At 39.2% G+C, this 14,293-nt stretch overlaps 1 protein-coding gene across 1 annotated transcript in view; it reads right to left on the reverse strand.

The window, feature by feature from the left end:
• Nucleotides 1-213: 213 nt before the first annotated feature.
• Nucleotides 214-14,293, reverse strand: part of LOC126457069 (CD82 antigen) — a 326,432-nt gene continuing 312,352 nt past the window's right edge. The window contains exons 4-8 of the mRNA XM_050093068.1: nt 4,722-4,856; nt 3,463-3,537; nt 2,483-2,584; nt 1,458-1,625; nt 214-1,377 (exon numbers count right to left, since the gene is read on the reverse strand). Of these exons, the coding sequence (XP_049949025.1) occupies nt 1,234-1,377; nt 1,458-1,625; nt 2,483-2,584; nt 3,463-3,537; nt 4,722-4,856 (624 nt within the window). The 3' untranslated portion in view covers nt 214-1,233. The remainder of the gene's footprint in view (nt 1,378-1,457; nt 1,626-2,482; nt 2,585-3,462; nt 3,538-4,721; nt 4,857-14,293) is intronic.

Below are 14,293 nucleotides of genomic sequence, written 5' to 3' on the forward strand. Positions count from 1 at the left end.
TAATAAGAGTCACTTCAGCATTTACTGTTAAAAAATGTCTCACACAATAGAACAGAAACTTGGGTTTAAAAAACTAATATGAGTAACATAAATAGAGAAAAAGAACATTTTTTAGTTAACAAGGAAGACTTTCATTTATTCACCAATCAGGGCTACTGATGTTTCATTGACTGGCTGAAATATTGACAGACAAGTAAAATGACTGTAGGGAACTTGTTTCTAAAGATTTATTTCATCATTTTATTTTACATATAATAAATTTCATACAAGTAACATTTCAATAATGTTAAAAATAACATTTTTAATTGTGTGCAGTTGATAATGTGCCATTCACAGCACTTTGGCATTTACAGTTAACACGTGTTTCAATTTTCATTTAAAAAAACTCAGAACACCACTGGAATGTATGACAATGAAAGTAAAAAAGCTGATTTTATGAGGGAGCCAGGATTTATGTAGGACTAACAGCAAAATATACAGTATATACAAACATCATATGTACACACAATTCAGTAACATTCTGGAAAATGGTGAATATACAGATGCAAGATGCAATTTCCAAATTTGATATACTGAAATGTTTTTCCAAGACAATAACTGGATGAAGTAGAAAAAAGAGAAAACATTCAATTAAAGAATAAAGGTGTAGAAAATTATCAGATATGAAACAGAGCTGCAAAGCATGTGTTAGGGGAACGCTTTGCAGTTTTATCACTGTTATGCATAATGGATCGAAAAGAAAAATACTACAGTTGAACCTTGAAAGTAATTTGACACTCGTGGACCAGAGACTGCAAACAAGGTTAATACCAAGGTAGTTAATGGTGGAATGTCAATTTTGAAACACAAAAAAAGAAGAAAAAGAAGACAGACAATAGTAGTTAAAGACCAAACAAATTTCATATGAAACAATTATACAAATATATCATTCGTATCATTAAAAATTTTGTATTGTATATAGATGTCCTCATCTTAAACTTTACACATTTAACATATTCACTTATATACGTATAATGTGGAAGCACTATTAACACTTTTACCTTTCTATACACTCGAGAGATTCTGCCTTCCAAACACACAATTTTTCTTCAAATCGCACACATCCATTACAACTAATAGTTCTAATTTTAACATTAATTTTGTAATAAAAATAGGTGTATATATTGTCACTCAATCTGTGCAGCACACCACCTCTGACCATTCACTTTTGATAACTGCTTTGTCCATCTAAAATCACTTTATGTACTGGTCAATTGATTTTGACAAACAAAAAGCAAGGAAGATGCCAATCAACTGGAGCAAACCCAAGCCAATGCCAACACCTATAACTATTCTTATGTGTTCATCCACCCATACCAAGAACTTGTTATAGCAACCCTGAAAAACAAGAATCCAGAAATTAATATAATTTATTCTGTAAGAAATATACAATCATTATACAAATAAAGTTAACTTACATCCATCCAGTAAGAATTTTGGTTTGATGCACTAGCTGGGCAAGCTGAATACTTGGGTTGGAATTTTGCTATATCCCCTTCAAGAATGCAGCAAGACCTTGGTACTGTGGCATTCCATTTTGGAGCAGTTTTGAAATCTTCCCAGTTCTGAACTCCACAGCATTTGAACTGAATACAAAAAATACATATCATTGGGGAAAAAATAAAATAAAGAAATTACACTAACCATTTGAGTAACAAGACAATAATTCTTGTGAAGATAAGGGTGAAGGCAGAAAGATGTAATCTCAGAGAACAATGTCAGAGTTGCCTATAGTGGCTATGCTCACATCTGTTAAATACTATATATACCTTACACTCTTACCAAACTCACTCAAATTATTTCATTCCCGATAATCCCTGCTGTACACCAATATTTTACAGTAGAAAAATCAATGGACACTCACGTTTTTTTGCTTTCAAGCACAGAGGAAGAGTGATGAACGAATAATTTTTGAGAAGTGTGCCTTACTATTTTAGAAAATTAATGTCCAGGCACCAACTTTCAAATCCTGAATGTATGAAGAAAGTTTTGGAAAAGCACTTTCAAACCAGGTGTTTAGAGAGGCTGGACCAGTTGAAAATAATTAAAGATTAACTAACTCATTTTAGTTTACGACTTCATTTTAGTGTACTACTACATTGCAAATAGTGTTTTAACACCCTGAATTTCTAGAGATACGAATTGCAATTCAGTCTAGTCTCTTATTACTTTAATATTACTACCTCTTCAGCAATTCATAAGCATTGCAATGTCTGCTACTGAAGTATGTATGCACAATGACTCAGATTATGTACAAAACCTGAACTCAGACTTACAGACTTTATTACATTTCTGAACAGTAATTCTATCACATAATATAAATTGTCTTTGGGCACACATAAATAAAACAATTCTTAAAAAAGTAGAGAATAAGGTTATGTAGTTACTAGCTTCACAGACACCTGTCTGTATTAAATAACTTATGTTTTTTGTAATTTCTCACCTCTGCGTTTATGTAGTCCCACATTAGTGTAACAGCATCCTGATTACTCGCATAATACTTCTCAATTGTTGACTTCAAAAATTTTTCTGTCTCATCCTTTGCCTGAAATGAATGCCATATTTATACTTTAATGTCAATCCATAAATATTTCAGAAGGCTGCAAAAGACTATAAAGTCTCCAGAATCAGTCAAACGGAGAAAAATTCAAAGATGTGAAGGAGTTTCAAAATCTACTACTGGTCACACCTGTAAAATATGCAGTGGCCAAATCAACAAGCACAAAAATCTGTCCAAAGTAGAGAACAACTATTAATGTGTAGTTTGTGATAAAATGAGTCAAGTCAGATAACTATCAAATAATGTATGCTGCTCTAATACCTGACCATATGTTGTACACAGAACAGTACTATACATAGAAATCACAGAACAGGGGAAAAATTGTTCAAAAGAATTAACATTACAGACTATCTCCATGGAGCAAAATGTGGGCATTAATTTAAGAAAAGGCAGGCTTAACCTATGCAACCAGACTCAGAATTTTTATTGTCCTCTAACATACACAGTTAAGACGAGATTTAATGTACAGGGAACTCGTCAACACTGCAATTATAACTGAAATTTACACAATACTCCTTTTATATTTTCAGCTGATTAAAAATCATAATCAGTAATTTCAAGATTTGGCTTTGGATAGATTACAAGCAAAATTAAGCTGCTCTATAAAGTAGCTGCATCACTTTCAAAAGTCAAACTCTTGCATACCACAATCCTGCATTTTACTAAGTGTCAATTTTAAAGAGTAGAGTACTCCTGGAGAACTCTTCAGCTAGGTGATTGGCGTAATTCAGAAAATATATGACTTTTTCCATCTTTCCTTGAAGGCATTACATTAATAGTGACAACCCCCCCCCCTCCCCCCCCCCCCCCCCGCCCCCACACACACACACAATAAAAGTAACAATCATGTTATTTTCTCTTACCTCATCTTTGTATGCAGCTGCAAGACTTCCAGCTGTGATCTCCATTATAAGAATTATCACCAAGAAAACACCATACTGTAAGCATAAAGAATTGTTACTTCCTTCAGCCGAGCAACTGCTGTGAAACAGTTTTTACAAAAGGCTACAAAAAAAATTTAATGAGACACAACAACAAGTTACGGGATCAGTCCCAAGAAAATAATACAAGATGACATGCCTCTGTAAAATATTTTGGAGCTGTCCAAAAAGCGAACTACTTCAAGGCCGATGGCTTTCATTAATGACAAACCGACAAGGAGGGTTTGTGTGTAGGCGGAGAGGGTTGTGTAACTAATGATTCTCCTTCCGTCCTTTCTCTCTCTCTCTCCCCCCCCCCCCCCCCCCTCCACCTCTCTCATCAACCTTAATGGTATTTTATTCTAAGTAGTTTAGAGAAACATTTCCTTTTGAGAGTGTACAAAATAAGGAATGTTGCTCATAAACATTGTAAGTGCAAAATTTTCTTTACCCTTATCTATAAATGAGCAAGCATGTGTACAAACAATTTTAATGTAATTTTAATAACAATCAAATAGGACACGTGTCCAAAAAGTTGTTATTTATATGAAGATGATTTGTTTTGCATGTTTATCATTTGTCTGAGGTACTGCTTTGGTTGCATGCAGCAGACTGAGCTCGACAGCAGAAACCCTTACATTTCAGCAAGTGTTGCATGAAGCTACCAATGCTGTATGGAGTGACAAGGAGGGCCTCAAGTACTACATCATGATACACTTCAACAAAGAGGCAAGATAACAATACCAACAAAAAATGTCTGTATGTAAAACATAGTTGACTATGAGATTAACTACTGCCCAAATCCGACATCTGTACTCACATACATAATGCAAATTCATTATTCAGAAATTGAATACAGTATTTCAATCAATGTATGATACAAGAGCACAAAATCACTGCTGATGAGCATTTCAATATTTAAACTGTTGGAAAGTGAAGCTGCTGAAACCGGAGAAATAAACTGAAGTAGTAATCCAAATCAGATAAGTATTACATGCACACTGGTTCTGAAAATTCAGAAAAGAGAGGGGGGAGGGGGAAGAGAGAGAGAGAGAGAGAGAGAGAGAGAGAGAGAGAGAGAGAGAGAGAGAGAGAGAGAGAGATCTAATCATTTTATTTCAGACTCCGGTATTGGCAAAATTTCTCCTTTCAGCTTACAGTGGAACATTCATTTGGTACAGACAAATCCCTTCAATACTTACACAAGTCAAAAGGCATTTAGATTCTCTCAGTGCACCACAGTAGCCAAGAAAACTGACTACAAACATAAATGCTCCAGCTGCTATCAGGATATATGACGCCTGTTCAATAACAGTGGGTTGTGTGAATTGTTGGAACTGAAACAAGAAAAGAAACCATAACAGTCAATCTACTACCATCTAAATTAGGTTAAAATATTACAGTAATCTCAAAAAACAATTACAAGTAGTTGTTTGAAACACCACCACCATGACCACGACCACCTCTGACAGTTATAACTATTGATCCTTAAAATTTCCTCTTGCAATTTTAGTCATTTAATCATTTTTAATGAGAGTACAAGGAGAACTTCATGATTCAGCCGATCTCAAAATTTGAAAAATACCTGACAATTATGTATCAGTTTTTAAAATTGTTTAAACATAACATTTTCACTGCACTACAATCAAATGGTTAAAAACCTAAAACTGCAGTTGCAGATTTTATGAGTCAGTAGTTCTCATAGTGGCCTGGACTTTTCATTTGTTTCCTCTGGTAATAACAGGTGTGCTATAGAAATTTCAAGTATTAAAAGTAAATCTTATGTTACAACAGTGGTGAAGAAAGATGTCTTGATGGAAGAGGAATTCACAAATTTACAACATAGGACAGGTATCTTTAACTACTGTCCCCACACACCTCCAACAAAAACAAAAATTTAGCTTTTTCAGTATTATGATTCAAAAAGAACTGGTTTGGAAATCTAGTCAGCTGAAAAAACTTGAAAATCCAAATAGATCACACCTCCTCCTCCTAATTAGGAGAGGCTCATTCAAACCAAAATTCAGTGAAGAACATGTTTCTGGAAGCTGAAATCCAGCATACCAACACACAAGGACATAGAGGCGGCTGTCCAATTTGTGAGAGAGGACCTTAAAAGGGCTCGTGTTTGTCATTATTCTGAAAATGAGTGTTAATTTTTTATTTTATGTACCTAATTTTCTTTAAGGAGGCCTTCACAGAAATAGTATTTAGTCCATAAAATTAGGCAACAAAAGCTTTACTTAAAAAAGTGTAACACACCATCAACAATACATAAAAATACACCATGATAAAGAAACTTTACTCTATTGCCAAACGAATTGTAATTCTAATATAATGTATTGCCTCTTTGCTATCAAAAACGCAGTTCAGACTCTTAATGTAAGGTTCATTACAACACTCCTCCTCTCCCCCCCCCCCCCCCCCACCCCCACTCCTGAAGAGGCGTGCTAATGGAAGCAGCTATCCTTGTGTGTCACAAACATTTTACATGAATGACCACCATTTGTGCCATATCCCTGCAAGAGGCATCCTCAGAATTTTCTCGTGCACATTTTGACCTTATAGGAAGTAAATTCATGCATACTGCATACTTGTTATACTTAATATGCCATATTTTACACTTTAATGCTGCATATTAATCAGATTTCCCTGCCTTTAGTGCATAATATTACCTACTTTCCATAACAGTGCATTTTCTCAATTTTGCGTCATAAAATATGCAATTTCCAGAAATAAAAAATGTATGTGAATTCCTCAGGGACCAAACTGCTGTCATTGGTCACTACACTTATAAAGCCCATTTCAGTTGTATGTGTGAACTCCCACTTTTTAGTGGCGCATCTTACGAGATACAACTTTTATCACGCCATAAAAAGTCCAGCTTGGTTGTACTTTGTTGCGTCACTCTCCTACCACCACTGCTCCCTGGTAGCAGTATTTCAAAACACAGTATTCTGTCGTAGTTATCGAGGAGTAAATGCAGCTGTACTCCATTCAATTTCAGTAAGTGTTAATTTCTGAAAAGAAGTGAAAACAGTTGTCAGCAGGTACCAGGTACACTTTCGCACCTAATGGAACTACAAGAACAGCAAGCCATGATTGATTTTCAGCAGCAGCAAGAGAGAGAGAGAGAGAGAGAGAGAGAGAGAGAGAGAGAGAGAGAGAGAATGTGTGTGTGTGTGTGTGTGTGTGTGTGTGTGTGTTGGGGGGGGGGGGGGAGGGGGGGGGGGAAAGAGATATAGGGATATTTCCAGACCAAAAGACGTATCTCACAATCTTCATAATCTGAGAGACCAAACATACTATAAATTGTTGATTATATGCAGGAAATAGCTCCAGAGTGTGATGTGGCAGTTGTTAAACTAAAAATTAGTTATTTGAAATGCCTACATCAACAAATACCACAAGATACTAAAAATTTGCAAAAGTGGCGTGTCTGCAGATGATTTTTACATGCCCATTGTTAGTTAGCATGCCACTGTAGACAGTGTTTTCGTCTCCAAATGTTATTTCTCTAATAAAGATGTTTGTGGCCCCTGATTTATCCCTGTGCGAAATCTATCTTCGGATCCAACTTGTGGGTTTCGTCTTTCTTGTATTTAACTTGTCACAGTTCTGAAAGCCCATAACCTGCACTGTAACATTCATATCCGCTCATATGATTTCAACTCATGCAATACTGAAAGCTGTGCGACTACGTAGAATTTGTGGCATCGTGTATGAACTGAAGCTCACGATGCCACTACAGAAAGCCACAAGCTGTGGTGCCACATTAGATGCGTGTGTGAACCCTACTTAACAATATATCATTTCCTTCCTCAATAACTGAGCTTTCAGCAAGCACAGATGTAACAACATTCCTTATGAGTGCTGTGTTTTGGCGAACAACTGAGAAGCTCTAAACTCCCTTCACCCGCAAAGGTTATTTTACACTCTTCTTCTTTCAGTCTCGATTTGAGATGAAGTGATCAGGACTCGACGAACGTGATTTTTTTTCGGACACCATCATTATTACTGAGTAGATTTTTGGAATAAACAGGTATCAGATGTTTTCTTAGACTGGAAAGCTAGAACAATTTCTGGTGACTAAAATGGATAGGATCTGGAATTATTCAACCTTACACTTTCCCTATTTCCACATTTAAGTATTCATCTGTCACTTCTTGCAATGGAGAAAGATTTTTTTCTCCAGAGAAACGTGTTAGTCTAAATGACGAGAGTTTGGGTTATTATTTACCAGTAGAAAAACCATCCTATCAGAACACAAAAAAGGCGAAAATGTTCCGTTTAAAAGAATCTGACTGAAAAGTGAGGTACTGCTAGCTGCCTTTGTTCTACCTTCCTCGGCACCTTCAAAAATTTTCCCGAACATTTTGGCATGTGAACATACTGGCGCTCTTTTAAGTGCAACTCACATCTCACTCTTAACTGTAACTCGTTCACACTCATCGCTCAGTGTCACTCTGTCACTCATACCCGTTTACTCCAAATTCCCATTCTCATTGACTCATTCAGCCCAACTCATTGTCATTTTCTGTGTGTGTCTCTCAGTCAGTGCCTCCTGATTCACAGCCACAGTAGTCCTCCGTTCTGTCCTACTACTATTGTTTCCTCTCACAGTCAATTTCTCTCTTACCGCTACTATCTCGTTTGTTCCTTCCCACAGCTACTGTCTCTTTTCGTCTCTTCTGTCATTTTCTCGCTTCCTCATTGTCACTGTCAGACTCTGTCTCTCCTTACCAGAGTCTCTCACCCACTTCCACTACGCAGAACTGGCGTCAGGCAGCGCTCCGAAGTTTTCCCTCTGGCTCCTATCAGGTGGATTTGGCGCTCAAGACATCAACTAGCGTTCACTATCATGGTCCTCACACCCCTGTAGCATGACTAGGGCTTGTAGACCTGGATAGTTATCCTGCTGGAAAATGTCATTGCTGTTTGGGATGACATCAAGCATGAAGGGATGCGAATGGTCTGCAGTAGTGTTTATGCAGTCCCAGCTGTCATTTTATTTCCGATTACTACCACAGGTCCCATGGAAGCAAAAGTGAATGTCATCCATTTTGGGACAGACTAAAATACACTTGTCGGTGCATTAGTGGGTCCTTTAATCTGGTCCAGAGGGAGACTGAGTGGATGCCATAACACACAAAATATTAGTTCAAATGGTTCAAATGGCTCTAAGCGCTATGGGACTTGACATCTGAGGTCATCAGTCCCCTAGACATAGATCTACTTAAACGTAAATAACCTAAGGACATCACACACACATGCATGCATGCCAGAGGGAGGATTCCAACCTGCAACCGTAGCAGCAGCATGGTTCCGGACTGACGCGCATAGAACCACTCTGCCACAAGGCCGGCAAATATTAGTTCATTTTATTATAACAAAGACAAGAAGAATTAATTTTGTACAATCCATTTCCACAGGAACGTCACGATTATTTACAACTGTCTCTGAAAATTAACGTATCACTTGATACAGACAAAATACAAATCTCTCACTCTAGAGTACATTTACAATAACTTTCAGAGTTCTGCTTAATACTTTGATCACAGAGTTGGCCTGCTAGAAGACGATATTGATGTCTTAGTCGATCATCGCAGACACGGCTGAGAGATACTGTGCTCGGCCGCAAGTGGAAGAGCAACTAATTGCAGAGGCGTAGCGAAACAGTTTTGGGAGTGGCTATGCCTGTGTCGCTTGCGGTGGTTATCTTCTCTTTATGTTGTGTTCAGAGTTATCAACCATTCTTTGGCACCGCCACAATCCACAGAATAATACAGCCAATTAGCCTGCATCTGTGACAGTTCATGTTTCGAGCAGCTGCTTTCCTGGATGACTATGTACCTGGACACGGCCATTGACGTGGTGTTACAAGAAAAATGTTTAACTTTTCATTAATTGAGGGTCCAATCTAGATGGTTCCGTGTACACTGCACTCAATTTACGATGCCACTGGGTCAACATGGGAACACGTGAGGGGAGAAGCGGCGTGGGGAGCGTGGATCAACTGTTGCGGAGCCCCATGTCCCTACTAAGTGCGCTGAACGCTGTGGTCCGAAACATTTGCACTTTCATTAGCGTTGCATCCCATATCACGTAAGATCCCAAGTCTTATGTGATCTGGTGTTGCATGCTGCAGTCAGATTTCTCACAGATCGCTACATATCCTGCTTTACAGAGCAGCCAAGACTCCAACCCACAGGTTCTGTGGTCTTGTGTGTACGTTCATCATCTTGTCGCCTATTTGTGGTTTTACCGTATTTCAACCACTCTTCATACATGCTAGCAGCAGGCGGACAGTCGACAGTTTCTGAGATACTCATTCCCAGTCTTGTGTCTTAACAACCTGTCCGTTGTCTAAGTCGCTTATGCCAGTCGATTTCCTGATTTGTGGCCCTTACTGTTGGCAAGATGATTCCCACTCATTACCGTGTCACGTGTCCGATACGCCACCAGGTGACATCCAGTCTTGCGGTGAGTTGTGGTCAACATTTTGGTTCTCAGCGTATATAAAAGCCACTGTACAGTACGGCAAAGGGGGATTCATGCTAGCATCAGCGATTGTTTTCCATTTGATTTGTGTATTGAGCGACGAAAAGAATGACTACATATGCCTTTGTGTACGCATCCTGATCTCACTATGTGTTCCTTACGCAAGGTACACGATGATGTCAGGAGAATGGACGCACAGCCTTCTGCTAATAAAGGTTCTCTAAATTTACTCATCAGAATTTCACGAGGACTTCTCTTACTTCCAAGAATTCCCATTTAAGTTCCCCGAGGATCTATAATACCTGTTACAATCCTAGTTAGACTTCTCTGAATTCTTTCGATCAGCGGTGGATCCAGTGTTCGAATCTGGGGTGTGACAGATTTTTTAATGTCTCTTCCAGCCACCCCTCCCAACTGCAGTTTACTATAACCCATAGTTACATGCCACATATGCGTAGGATTTTAATCGATACATACGACACAAATGTGTGTGTGTGTGTGTGTGTGTGTGTGTGTGTGTTCCCCATATCTCCTAAAACACTAGACCGATTTAAACCGAACCTCGTACACATAGCCCTTATTGTCGGACAACAATCGCTATGGGGGTAAGAAAGACCTACTTATCACAGTTAGAAAGCTTTGAGATCATGAACAATGAGATGGTTTGAGATAGTATTCACAAATGCCGCTGAATGTACTTACAGAATTTTAACACTGTATGGCCGATAGATCAAGAAATATAACATCACGAATACTGTAACGCGAAAAAATGCCGCATTATGCAGGAAGTTTAGTGCATTTATTCTTTAGTACTAAGACACTTCTTCAGTCGAGTCAACTAAAAGAAATCCCTGACACCTGTCAGCGCTTTTGACAGCTTTCAACAGCTGAGGGCAAAGGCTGTAGACAAAAACGATAGCCGTCTGTAGAGCTATGAACAGCCGTTGTCATTGATACTTTTACAAAAACAAACTGTGGACAGGTGAAGTGAAGTAGCTGCACCCAGAGAACAGAAACCGTTGGGATTACATCTATTAATTTGGGCACTGTAGTTATACATTTGTACAATATGCATTCTTTGTACGACTGTTTCATAATTTCAGAGGTGTTTTTCACGAATAGATAAAAATGAAATTTTTTCGATACTTCACTACAAACACAGTTCATTTTCTGTTTTCGTTTCAAATAGGGAACTAGCAAAATGAATACCCGGACATTTGCGGGTTTGTCAGCTGCAGTCGAGACGGCGTAAGACCCTGACAGCTCGCAGGGCTGTTGAAAGCTTTCAACTGCGCTGTGACAACACTGAGGTGCTGCCTTAGAGATGTTTGCAAAATCGCGTTACGTAATTGGTTGATGTAGGCACAGGAACTGCCGCGTCCAGCCCGCGGCAATTGTCAGGGATCAACTTAACGCCGACTCAACTGCAGTAAGAAAATAACTAAACCGTTTTCACATATTCATACCTTCGGATTCGCGCCTGGTTCGATGTCTACTGCTATACCTGCTTGTCGCTCCTGTGTATTGTATGAAGTGTTATTTACGGATGCACTGTAACTTTTCAAAACTCTTCTAAACAACCAAAGCCTTCCATTCACATTCACTAATACCGATTGTTCGTGATCGTCTCTTAACTTCTCAAGTGCCCGCTAAATGCTTACACGATATGACGAAAATATCTCACCATTCATCATGTAATCTGATACTACCGGGCTCTTGCTCTAGGCGGTAAGGTTTCTAGCTAATTTTTGGTTTTGAACAAAAGTAATGTATGCTCTGTTTTCGTACCATTTGTCGTACTTCATATCTGCATTACTGGATTTTTCAGAGGTTTTCAGTAGTAGATACGCTACGCCACAGAGATTCTGAGCACAAGCAATGTGATCTTTGATTGCTAGTGGCATTGTCATTGCTGTAGCGTATTTTTTGGGGGTCTGAAATAGCTTTCAGCGAGAAAGATACAGAGTACGATGAATTTTGGAAATTTGATTTGGTAAAGATTAATTTGAGAAGCGAAGATTTTCAGGTAATGTTGTTGCACTGCTTGCCTGTACATAATTCACGGTGTGTTTGGAAAACAAAATTTTAGTGGGATTTTTCCTAAACGGTTCAGGTTAGTTTCATTGTTCAGACGAAATTAACATGGCTTGCACTCAGAAGTTAGAGATTTGCCACTCCTTAACCATTTCAATAATTAATTCATGGCAGAATCATGTTTTAAACGCGTAATATTGAAAAATGATTGTAGCACACAATGAGTCATTATTCGCAACATAGTTCTGAACGAAAAACAACCTTAGTCTCTTTCCAATCATTTAGAAAGTAAAATTTTATCACCGTGTCCTCGTGAAAGTTTTGTTTTCTTGTTATGTACTTATATCGCCGCATTGTACTTTCCGCAACACAGCGAGTGATGCTTAATGTGCGTAGATTAGTTGCATATCCTCGTATTGCAATGTGCCACTGTGCACAGTTTCATGTAGCGGGTTTGTTGTTGCCCTACTTTATGTTGATCACTTCGAGCAGTACCGTGTTTCCATTGCCACAGGTAAGCCAAATATAACATTTATTGTCAGTCAGAAAACTGCAAAAAAAATGGCTCTGAGCACTATGGGACTCAACTGCTGTGGTCATAAGTCCCCTAGAACTTAGAACTACTTAAACCTAACTAACCTAAGGACATCACACACATCCATGCCCGAGGCAGGATTCGAACCTGCGACCGTAGCGGTCGTGCGGTTCCAGACTGTAGCGCCTTTAACCGCTCGGCCACTCCGGCCGGCAGAAAACTGCAAGATCATTTACTGCTAACTTAGCGTATGAAAATTGTTATCAGGTTCAATTTAGATTCAGATTACATTTCTTTTGCTCACAGCGTAGTGCGTGAGTATTATTCACTGTTAGGAATTTTATCACATCGTGTACGTTATTTTATAGGGTACGTTTTTTTTTAAACTTTCAAAATTCGATTTGTAATTTTATGCAGAATTTTTATTGTTAGTTTCGTGGGTTACAATTGCAAGGCACGTAGTGTGTCGTCATACAGTCTAGCACTAATCACTGCACTGCACAATACAGATTTTCACATGACAGCTCATTTAGTTTACCGTTTTGGTTTTATAATTAATTTGGTAAAAGCTAATTACAATAGAGGTATTCACTGGGATGACAAAAGTCATGAAATACCTCCTAACATCGCGTCGGACCACCTTTTGCCCAGCATAGTGCAACAAGTCGACGTGCTTTGGAGTCAACAAGTTGTTGAAGTCCCCGGCAGAAACGTTGAGTCATGCTGTCTCTACATCCGTTTCTAATTCTGGAAGTGTTGCCGCTGCACCATTTTGTGCAAGAAATTACCTCTTTATTACGTTCCATAAATGTTCGATAGTATTCATGCCGAGCGGTCTGAGTGACCAAATCATTCGCTCGAATTGTCCAGGATGTTTAAGCCAATCGCGAACAAATGCTCTTCAAGCCAATCGCGAACAAATGTGGCCCGTTGACATGGTGCATTGTCATCCATCGTTGTTTGGCTGCAAATGGTTTCCAAGTAACTAAACATAACCAATTCCGGTCAATGATCGGTTCACTTTGACCAGAGGACGCCCACACCATTATGGAGCCACCACTAGCTTGCACAGTGTCTTGTTGACAACTTGGGGTCCAAGGCTTCGTGGGATCTGAGACACATTCAAACCCTACCATCAGTTCTTATTGTCTGTTGTTTGGCTGGAGGGACAGAAGTAGTTTTCACGGGAGTATTCCTTCTGTTCTTTCCGGCCTACTGGTTGTGTAGCTGGTGGCTTCTCCCCTTGACGCGAGAGTTTGACGGCTTGTTGCACAGCTGGACGGAGGGATGGCGATGCTACCGTGACACTGGGAGATTTCACAGCCTCAGAGCTGAATTGGAGGTCGCATGTCTGCGTGGCCATGTCCTTCATGGAGCGAGGGATAACAAGAACAGAACTATAGGTGTCAGACGGGAGAACGCTGGGTTTGCGACTAACTAGTAACTTGTGAGCGACTGGGTAAGGCACTTATTCCCTTACCTGGATCTCTTTGACAGCCTTCTCATCGAGATACACGGGACAATCCCGAGAGGAGGCGGCATGGCCGCAATTGCAGTTGATACAGCAGGGAGAAGGAGGCGGACAACCAACCTCATGCACATCCCTACCACGGGTTACACATTTGGCTTGGTGTCGACAAGATGTTCTAGAGTGGTTGAAACGATGAAACTGGTAGCAGCTCATCGTATTTGGAATGTATGGCC

The sequence above is a fragment of the Schistocerca serialis genome, chromosome 2 (genome assembly GCF_023864345.2).
Source record: "Schistocerca serialis cubense isolate TAMUIC-IGC-003099 chromosome 2, iqSchSeri2.2, whole genome shotgun sequence".
Classification (NCBI taxonomy): domain Eukaryota; kingdom Metazoa; phylum Arthropoda; class Insecta; order Orthoptera; family Acrididae; genus Schistocerca; species Schistocerca serialis.